Source organism: Coregonus clupeaformis, chromosome 9 (genome assembly GCF_020615455.1).
Source record: "Coregonus clupeaformis isolate EN_2021a chromosome 9, ASM2061545v1, whole genome shotgun sequence".
NCBI lineage: Eukaryota > Metazoa > Chordata > Actinopteri > Salmoniformes > Salmonidae > Coregonus > Coregonus clupeaformis.
The window spans coordinates 22,837,815-22,849,197 of NC_059200.1; the positions used below are offsets into that span (position 1 = coordinate 22,837,815).

Genomic DNA, 11,383 nt, shown 5'->3' on the forward strand with positions numbered 1-11,383 from the left:
TTGAAAATTGCACACGAAACTCATCAAGGAGTGGTTCGTACAAAACAGTACCCAAGAAGCAAATTCTATTGGCCTACAATGGATTTAGTTGAAAGACTGATCAGAAATTGCTCAGCTTGTGTGCTAAACCAGCCACTGCACGAAGACCAACCACTTCAACTACCACCGAGACCCTGGAGTAAACTAGGTATTGACTTAGTGGGGCTAATCCACAATGAATACATACTTACCTTAATTGACTATTACACCTCTTACCCAGAAGCTGTTGTAATATCTGACATATCTTGAAGTACAGTGTCTGCAGAGATGTTGAACATTTTCGCATGCTTTGGCTACCCCCTAGAGGTGGTTACAGATAATTCGTTGGACAGACTTTTGAAAAATAGTTGACAATGTGTGGAATCAAACATATTAGAGCATCGCCATATTATCCTAAGAGCAGTGGGAAAATCGAGCGATTCCATCAATATCTGATAAAAGCATAAAGTGAGGGGAAGAGCTGGAAAGAGGAGCTTCCAAGATTATTTTAGCTTATCGCTCAACACCTCATTGTGCTTCAGGAGAAACACCAGCCTTTCTCATGTTTGGAAGAGACATTTGAACTAAGTTGCCAAGTATTGAGAAAGGAAAAAACCAAAACCAAAAGACATTCAAAATCACCACAAAACAGAAAATGAAACATTATGCTGACAAAACAAACAGAGCCAAAGAACACAACTTCAATGTTGGAGACATTGTGTACATCGCAAGTATGGAGAATGGAAAGTTGGATGCCAAGTTCCCGAGACACCCACTATGTGTTACTGGGACAAACCTCAGACAACTAATTTGAATTAGTGAGCACAGAAGATGGATCTAGACTCATAAGGAATATCAAACAGCTTCGACACACTCCTTTGCAACTTGAGTTTAGCATTCCAGAACCTGCAAATGACTTACCTGTGAACAATGGATCTTCAGAAACTGAGACATCTCAGTACAGCCCAGCAGTGGAAGTATCTCATGGATCTACGGACAATCTCGAATCACAAGTGACTACCAGAAGTGGTAGAGTTTTGAGAAAGCCAGCAAAGTTTAAGGACATGTAAAAAAAAGTCTGAAATCAAAAGAACTGATATGAAAGTAGATTTGTATCAAAAGAGTACCAGAAATGTTACATTTGACTGTTGGATATTGTTCATATAGAAGCACTGAAAAATTGCTGTTGAAAAGTACTTTTTGAATGTAAAATAAAATAATTTATTGTGTAAGCTATTTTAACAGAAATGTTAGAAATGTGAATATAATTGTATTGTTAAAGTTGTGGACTTTAAATCTAAAAAGGGAAGGGATGTAGTATACTGATTGGACTATCGCGAGATTACCTACTTGTTATAGTGATGAAGACGGGACTAGAACAAGAGAATGGAAATGCTTTGAACTGTGAAACCTAGAAAAGTACTAGTTGCTATTAAAGCGAGTTAAACGAGAACCAGGACTACTTCTTTAATTCAACAACACAACAGATACGTTCTTTGTGTTTCCAAAGCCGCACCGCAAGCGATGGGTTTTAATGTTCAGAACGAGCGGCGGTGGTCTTAACAAAAATCCCCCTGCCAGAATATACTATCTTCAATAGGCTCTAAAGGTAGTTAGCGTCTATGAATGGATTACTGTGTCACTATTTATATTTGTTATTTTATTAACTTTATATTTTACTCTGAATTGTTGAAAAATAACCCGTAAGTAAGCGTTTCACTGTTAGTCTACACCTGTTGTTTACGAAGCATGTGACAAATACAATTTGATTTGATATGATTTAATGTAGTGACAGTATCCACGACCCACGAAGAGCCATCACAACTGAGTGGGGCATGAGTCGTGATCATGGAGGGATGACCGGTCATCTTTCTTCTTTGGCCCTTTTATCAGACTGAGGTGCTTCTCAATTACTTAATTAATGGAAATAAAATACGAAAGACATGAGTGCATATGAGAACGCATTAGGTGCACATGTTTTGTAGAACACAAACATGGTTGAGTCCGTGTTTGTGCTCTGTGCGTGTGTTATACATCTGGCTAGAAATTAATTAGGAAATTATCTCAACAGGGAAACATTTCCTCGTGTGCTACCTATATCCCCTCAATAGAATCCCCATACTTTAACGATGACAGCTTCTCCATCCTAGAGGGGAAGATCAACCATTTCCAGGCCCAGGGACATTAACTAGTCTTTGGCGACCTAAATGCCAGAACTGGACAAGAACCGGACACTCTCAGCACACAGGGGGACAAACACCTACCAGGAGGTGACAGTATTCCCCGTCAAATATGCCCCCCTAGACACAACTATGACAAAAGAACCGACAAAAAAGGGTCACAACTCCTGCAGCTCTGTTGCACGCTGGGTCTGCACATAGTCAATGGTAGGCTTCGAGGAAACTCCAATGGTAGGTACACCTACAGCTCATCCCTTGGCAGTAGTACTGTAGATTACTTTATCATTGACCTCAACCCAGTGTCTCAGAGCATTCACAGTCAGCCCACTAACACCCCTATCAGATCACAGCAAAATCACAGACTACACGAACAGAGCAATACTCAATCATGAGGCATCAAAGCCAAAGGAACTGCACAATATTAAGAAATGCTATAGATGGAAGGAATGTAGTGTAGAAACCTACCAAAAAACTATTTGTCAACAACAAATTCAATCCCTTTTTAGACAACTTCCTGGACAAAACATTTCACTGTAATAGTGAAGGTGTAAACTTGGCAGGAGAAAGCCTAAACAGTAAATTTGACCTTTATGCTTCCCTATCAAATCTAGAAATTTCAAGCAGACAATCTACAAAAATAAAAAACAATGACAAACGGTTTGATGAAGAATGCAAAAACCTAAGAAAAAAACATAGAGACCCAGAAAACCTGAGTCTAAGCCTTCACTATGGTGAATCACTAAAACAATACAGAAGTACACTAAGGAAAAAGAAGGAACAGCACATCAGAAATCAGCTCAATGTAATTGAAGAATCAATAGAATCTAAACCACTTCTCCAATCTTTTTGGCTCTATAACAAAGAACAAACAGCAAAAACATATACTGTACATGATCAATTACAAATCTTAGAATCATCTATTAAAGACTACCAGAACCCACTGGATTCTCCAATTATATTGAATGAACTACAGGACAAAATACAAACCCTCCAACCCAAAAAGGCCTGTGGTGTTGATGGTATCCTAAATGAAATGATAAAATATACAGACCACAAATTCCAGTTGGCTATACTTAAACTCTTTAACATCATCCTCGGCTCTGTCATCTTCCCCTGTATTTGGAACCAAGGACTGATCACCCGAATCCACAAAAGTGGAGACAAATTTGAACCCAATATCTACCATGGGATATGCGTCAACAGCAACCTTGGGAAAATCGTCTGCATTATCATTAACAGCAGACTCGTACATTTACTCAGTGAAAACAATGTACTAAGCAAATGTCAAATAGGCTTTTTACCAAATTACCGTACGACAGATTGAGACTCTGCATGCAGAATTCTGCAAAAACATCCTCCATGTACAACGTAAAACACAAAATAATACATGCCGATACCCGCTAATTATCCAAATCCAGAAAAGAGCCGTTAAATTCTACAACCACCTAAAAGTAAGCGATTCCCAAACCTTCCATAACAAAGCCATCACCTACAGAGAGATTCACCTAGAGAAGAGTCCCCTAAGCAAGCTGGTCCTGGGGCTCTGTTCACAAACACAAACAGACCCCACAGAGCCCCAGGATAGCAACACAATTAGACCCAACCAAATCATGAGAAAACAAAAATATAATTACTTGACACATTGGAAAAAAGTGACAAAAAAACAGAGCAAACTAGAATGCTATCTGGCCCTAAACAGAGAGTACATAGAGGCAGAATACCTGACCACAGTGACTGACACAAAATTAAGGAAAGCTTTGACTATGTACAGACTCTGTGAGCATAGCCTTGCTATTGAGAGAGACCGCCGTAGGCAGACCTGGCTCTCAAGAGAAGACAGGCTATGTGCACACTGCCCACAAAATGAGGTGGAAACTGAGCTGCACTTCCTAACCTCCTGCCAAATGTATGACCATATTAGAGACACATATTTCCCTCAGACCCACAAAGAATTCGAAAACAAATCCAATTTTGATAAACTCCCATATCTATTGGGTGAAATACCACAGTGTGTCATCACAGCAGCAAGATTTGTGGCCTGTTGCCACAAGAAAAGGTCAACCAGTGAAGAACAAACACCATTGTAAATACAACCCATATTTTTTATTTTTTTTATTTTAAATGTTTATTTATTTTCCCTTTTGTACTTTAACTATTTGCACATCGTTACAACACTGTATATAGCCATAATATGACATTTGAAATGTCTCTATACCTTTGTAATGTTTACTGTTCATTTTTTACTGTTTATTTCACTTTTGTTTTATTATCTATTTCACTTGCTTTGGAAATGTAAATGTTTCCCATGCCAATAAAGCCCTTAAATTGAAATGAATTGAATTGAGAGAGAGAGAGAGAGAGAGCGAGCGAGCGAGAGAGAGCGAGAGAGAGAGAGAGAGAGAGCTCCTCAAAAGACGTCATCACCTGTCGCCATATTGGTTCAGGAGGTGGAAAGTATCAAAGTAGAAGTCTGTTGCAGGTTTGCTGCTGTATTTATTCGAATATTCATTTGAACTACACCACATTTTACGATCAGCCGTGTTTATTTATGCATCGGAAACACTAAAACCTTCAGGAGGTACCGAAATAATTTGTATTTCGCTGTTGTTTGGACGTGCATCCAGAGTATGACTTCCCTAACACAGCGAAGTTCGGGCCTGGTGCAGAGGAGGACCGAGGCCTCTCGTAATGCAGCCGCCGACAAGGAGAGGGGGTCCGAGGATGAGGACTACGAGCCACGCCAAGAGGAAGAGGACGAGAAGGGAGACTCCAAAGAAACTCGACTGACGTTGATGGAAGAAGTGTTGCTGTTGGGATTGAAAGATCGAGAGGTATGTTAGCTATCTATCGTCGTTAGCCTGTTGTGCTAGCGAGCGGAGTTAGCTCGCTAGCTTACTAGCTGGTTTGTTTACGTTCTAACCAGCTAACGTTCACGAGTTAGCTAACATATTATGCTCTTCCTACATTAGCTAACATTACTAGCTGTTATGTAATATTCAACATTACAAACTGAAGGTTATCAGACGTGTCACTTTGTGGCGTGTCACTTCTATATGTTTGTTTTATTTATCCAGGAAGTGTCACTAATCCTGCGAAGCAATAAGGACTCCTTGCCATTTTTTCCCAACAGGGCTACACTTCCTTCTGGAATGACTGCATTTCGTCTGGTCTTCGAGGGTGTATGGTCATCGAACTGGCTTTGAGAGGAAGACTGCAGCTAGAGGCTTGTGGCATGAGGAGGAAAAGCCTGTTGGCCAGAAAGGTGAGCACTCACAAGTTACAACACTTCTATTAAAACACACTGATAAACTTGGTCGCCTGCCAAACAGCCAGACTTCCGTTTTCACCTGACGACGATGATAATAGGGCTGTGCTGAACTTGTCATACTTGTATTCGTAATCATATCCGTTTACCACACTTGATAGGCTACTCGTTGTGCGGTAAAGCCTTATTGCTCAGAGCACATCTGATGTTCCTTCACTCATTCACACATCGTTCACGATCCCGACATCTGAAATGCACATGACTTGCATTCATAGTCTTAATTATCAACAAAATAGGTTAATAAATAATGCATGGCTGGCTGCAGCTACCTGCATTTATTTCTTACAATTTAGTTCGCTCGTCCTAGAAGCCTAGGCTACATTTCACTTTTGAGAGGAGCAAAACTTCTCCCAACATGTATCCTATGCCACAACATTTGTACAATCAAAATTAACTATTTACATTTGTAATTTATCTTCTAATCTGTTGCTCAGAAAACATGTCTGGGACAAATAATAATAGCAAGCAAGCATTGGCTTAGCTCACAGCATAACAACAGAAATAAGTATTCTTCAGCAATGGAATAGCCTATGCGGACAGACAAAGAAGTCCACTAAACAACACCAAGTAGACAGAGAAAAACAACCATATGGCGGTATAAAATATAACTCAATTGATAGCTAGAACAACAATGACTAGCTATGGATTGTGATTCACATATGATGTTTGGACTGGAGAGTTGAGTCCTAAGGAGAGTGAGTGAGTTTAAGGGAGCCTCGTGTGTGTGTGTCTGGGGAATTAAGGGGCGGGAGAGCGGCTTCACCAATGAGTTGACGGATAAAGTAGTAAACAATGCCAAAAAACCTCTACGATATGGCCTCAGCAAACTAGATCGAAAGCTAGAAGAACAGCGGCTAGCTAGCTACGGATTTTGATTCACAATGTTTGGAGAGAGTTGTGACTGACAACGAGTGGGAGCCATAGCCTGTGTGAGAGACATGTCTGTCTGGGAAAACAAGAGAGGAGAGAGGCTTTTTCTAATCTAATCATGGCCTAAACCCGCCCGTGTCTCTACTGACAACTGAATCAGCCAGTTGAGGCAAAGTATTCCACATGGTTTGAGTGACATGAGAAATTCTGGCTTTTAGCAACTTTCCCTGATTACGGATAATAACATAACATAATCTTATCATAATTGTATCCGGCAAATTCCGCATGTCCGTAATGATACTTGTTTTGTCCTAGTATTCGGCACACCGCTAGAAAATAACTCTGACCTGCAGTGGGAGGGGTCAGTCCAAAATGTCAGTTCGGGCATACCAATTGGTGGAATGTCAGAGTTTTGACAGCTATGAGGTGGAGAGTTTTGGGCGCGTTCCTCTGCCCAGTCGTTGCTGATGCATGTCAGATCATACAATGCCTGGATGGGTATTTTAACTATCAGCTAACCACATCACATGTTATAGCAGTCTAGTGCCCGGTGTCACAGTCGATGACATGGCACGCAACCATTGGTTGATACATGTGTGTTTATGCTGACGAGGTTGTCTGACGTGTGTGTTTAACGTATTGCAATGTGTGGAGGACTAGCAGGGTATGCCAACAATAGCAGGGTAAACCTGTGTGTGTTTTATCCCAGTGTTTGTGACCTTTTAAAACTGGTTTCTTTTTTGTCAGGTGATCTGTAAGTCAGACACTCCTACAGGAGACATGTTGCTGGACGAGGCCCTGAAGCATATCAAAGAGACCCAGCCCCCAGAGACAGTTCAGAGCTGGATAGAGCTGTTGAGCGGTGAGCAGACATTGATTACCCCCTCGTCCTTCTCTTAAATCTCTCTCTGTTTATTTTACTGGCTTTCTTCTTCATTCTCATGTAGATTTGATTCAACACATTTGACAGGTGCCCCCTTCTTTCCCTCTCCCCTTCCCAGTCCTATTTTAAACCAAATATCTTTGTCTTATATATAATATAGGCCATTTACGATTTTGACTTGATGTTCAGGTGAGACGTGGAACCCATTGAAGCTGCACTACCAGCTGAGGAATGTCCGTGAGCGCCTGGCCAAGAACCTTGTGGAAAAGGGCGTTTTGACCACGGAGAAACAGAACTTCCTCCTCTTCGACATGACCACACACCCACTGACCAACGACACCATTAAACAGCGGCTGGTCAAGAAAGTCCAGGAGTCCGTCTTGGACAAGTGGGTAAACGACCCGGGGCGCTTCGACAAGCGTGTGCTGGCCCTGATCTTCCTGGCCCACTCTTCAGACGTGCTGGAGAACGCCTTCGCCCCGCTGCTGGACGAACAGTATGACCTGGCCATGAAGAGGGTACGTCTGCTGCTGGACCTGGAGCCAGAGGCGGAGAGCACCAAGGCCAGTGCCAACGAGCTGCTGTGGGCCGTGGTGGCAGCCTTCACCAAATGAAGCCCTACCGGAAACAAACGAGAGATGGAATTTAAAAAAACACTACAGACCTATGAGGCTCAGAACTCCCATGTTCTGATATGACGACAACGATGATGATGGAGATGGCAGAGATGATGAAGATCACGGAGCATGGCCCTCCCTCTGTATTGAGACATGGCAGTTACCCCTGACCTCTGAGTCACTGTCCTGTTCTCTCCTGGCCAGTTGGGTGACATCCAGTACTCTGTGTGTGTGTGTCCCAAATGGCACCCTATTCCCTATATGGCTCTGGTCAAAAGTAGTGCACTACATAGGGAATCGGGTGCCATTTGGCACGTGGCCTTTCTGTTCACTGTGAGACCTTGTGTAACCTTGAGCACTTGCGTCAGTAGCTGGCACCCACCCAGGTCGGTGTTCTTCCATTTAGAAGGGACTTTAAAACTGCTAGGCCTTGCTTGACCACCATGGCCCAGACCTACTGACATGATCATCTGACCTGATATGATGACCGATGACCTACCAGAGGACCTGATATGTTCTGATATCGTACAGAACATTATTTGTCTTTGCTTTTGCGTTAGTCACTTTGAGGAGGGTGCATTCTACACAAGTTCCTAGACATGACCTATAGACATCATGTCGTTTTATCTTGCGAATAAATGTTAACCATCTCCAAACTATTTTGCACATTCAACAAGAGACCTAGAGGAGTTGACTATTTGTGAAAACAGAAAAAATACTGAAAAGTTTTATTCCATGTACCATTTATTTTGTTCAGGGCACCAAACAATGCATGCTTTATTCCTGTTAAGATTTACTTTCTGTCCCCCTCTCCATGTACTAAAGTGTCGTAGCTTGTCCATACCATCAGTTTCAGACTATTCTCTGCTCTGCAACTCTTATCATGCTATTGCAGATATCCAGACATTGCACGTCTCCTCTTTGCAGGCGAACTGGTTTCGGGTGTTCATGTGTGCAAAGTCATATTTTGAAGAGGTACAGTCTCAAGAAAGAAATTCTCTCAAATCTGACAAATCTCTATGTCCTTTTAGTTAGTGTATTGAAAAATGATATTGGCATATGACTGGATAGGAGAAGCTTCTCCTCCTAAAACAGGCTAATTGTATTTTATATGGCTTAGTCTCCCTATCGGACAGTATAATCTTAACGCTTTTGATTTTATGCCATAATATGTATATTTTTTCTATTGAGACATTTTTATTGCTTTAATATAATTCACATAATTTCATTCAGATTTAGTTGGTTGTCATCAATGGTTTGGCCTTTTCCTTTCCTCTTCTATGACTGTCTGTTGGTTGTACTGTTCATGACTCAGTGAGTAGGAGTTGCCCCTAACCACTGACACGGTGGAAGATCCTCATTATGGTTAGGGTTATCTGATCCTAGATCTGTGGTTAGGGGTAACTTCTACCTTGAGCATTTGACTCATCTGGAGGGTGTAAAGACCAAGTATGGTGGAGGGATCGGGTGGGGTTAATGATTATATGGTATGGAGGGACTGATTATTATATAGAATTTGATAAATGAATGTACAGTGTAATAAATGAAAGGGTGTTCTCTATACTTCTGTAGGTTTATTTTTTACCACACAATAAAGGCTAGATCGTTTAAGTGCCTGAATACAGCACTGTGTAGCTCTCCTGTCATTCTTATCTGGCCTTTTTGGATCACAATTCCCTGATGAAAATTAATTTGATTATTTCTATATCACCTGGCTGAAACAGCCTACTGTCTCACTGTGACATTATTAAGCAACAAATACAGATAATTTCACAAGATTGCAGATTTTGAAAACAACTTTTAATCGCTCTTGGCACAATTCATTAAAACAAAACGAATGTAAACCTCACATAAGGCATCAGAGCACTTCAAAGTCATATGTCTATGATCCAAAACATATCCCCAACAACTGATAATCCTCCTTTGTCATCGTACTTTCTTGTAGGATAGGTCCTGTCAGCTCTGGATCCAATGTTCACGTCTGATCGTCCATATGAATGGCTGCCCATTGGGCTACCAAATGTCCGAACGACACACCAACAGTGGTCCACTGGTTTTGCCATTACACAATGTAACAGGTTCTGTTCACTCTCCATCGACATCGTGGGGAGATGAGTACCGGCCACTTTGGCATTGGATTGTGGGGCAGATCTAGGCAGACTGTCCTCTTCTTGACTTCATCTCAGGTGGCCGCAAATGCACCTCTGAACGACCAGGGGGGAACTGGAACACTCCGTCCCAGCTGCTGCACAGCTACCAAAACCCCTGCCCTCAGGCACTGAGATTGTATTCTATCTTCTTGTTTCTGTGATCTTCACTGAGTGGGTTGAACTCACTCACTTGACTTTGATTATATTTTTGTAATGTTTTGTCAATATTTCCATTAATTTGGATCTCCAGTCCAGGACGTCACTAGCGAGGGCGTCTCCAACTTTACGCAGCTGATGCGCACAGTCCAGAATGGGAGTTAGATCTGGAGAGAAGAGAAAGTAATGGTTTAGGCGAGCAATTAAACATAGGATAATGTCTCATTTGTGGTAAAATCTTAAATTCAATAGCAATTTTAAACAAAACTATCAAATTAGCTGGTGCGTAATTACCTTTTCCGGTCATATTGATTGCGCTTGCTTTCTGTTTCTTTGTTGAGCTCTTCAAGAGTTCTGTTTGTACTTGTATCCAAACGTGTTCAGCTGTGTATGGCTTGTCAGTCAGTGAGAGGTTTCTGCTAATGTTAAAGTTCACTCCATTATATAGCATTAGTGATGGTGACGTAAGTTGTGGATCCCACTGTGCTAGTCCCACCTCCCAATCACCTGCTGTTTTTACAGTCATTTACAAACCTCTCTGTTAGACACGTCCTTATAGATTGAACTGAAATCAGATTGGCAGCTGTTTATGATTGTAGGCTAATTCACTTGGAAGGAACACAGTGATATGTCCTGCATGGAATCAAATCGTGCTATTGTTATTCCATTTGTACAGTGAACTTCAGTCAATAGTTTCCATACCAAAATATTTTTGTTGCAAATTGAGCTGACCACTGACTCACCACATCCTAAAGCTATTGCTTAGGCTACATACATACAGTATATTTGATTTTTAATAATACATATTATATAATTGGTCATTTGTGGGGTGGGCCTAGAATAAAAGCATGCATTACACTATCCACAAACTCATTTAGGAGAGTCCCTTGGCCCTCACTGACCATGGGTGCCCAATGATCCAAGTAAAGGTTAATAAGGACCAGCGATAGTAAAACTATTTATACTATTTTGTGGAATAAAAAGGTCCTCATAAATATCTGAAATATTGATGCATAAAATACTAGTCAGTTATATCCTTATAATAATAGAACATATCAATTAGGGATATTCTCTTGGCCTCCATTTGAAAGTTGATTGGCACAGTGCACTTTGCACAGCAGCAAGCAACAGTCCATAACATGTGTGATAAGTGATGCTGTGTGTACAGACATGTTAAGTGTACA

The 11,383-nt window shown here is 41.3% G+C and overlaps 1 protein-coding gene across 1 annotated transcript; it reads left to right on the forward strand.

Moving 5' to 3' along the window:
* Nucleotides 1-4,600: 4,600 nt before the first annotated feature.
* On the forward strand, nt 4,601-9,517 carry LOC121573487 (Golgi phosphoprotein 3). The gene is made up of 5 exons (XM_041885523.2): nt 4,601-4,677; nt 4,823-5,029; nt 5,329-5,460; nt 7,141-7,255; nt 7,466-9,517. The coding sequence occupies exons 2-5, from the start codon at nt 4,826-4,828 to the stop codon at nt 7,888-7,890; spliced, it is 876 nt and encodes a 291-aa protein (XP_041741457.1). The 5' UTR covers nt 4,601-4,677; nt 4,823-4,825; the 3' UTR covers nt 7,891-9,517.
* The last annotated feature ends 1,866 nt before the right edge of the window (nt 9,518-11,383 follow it).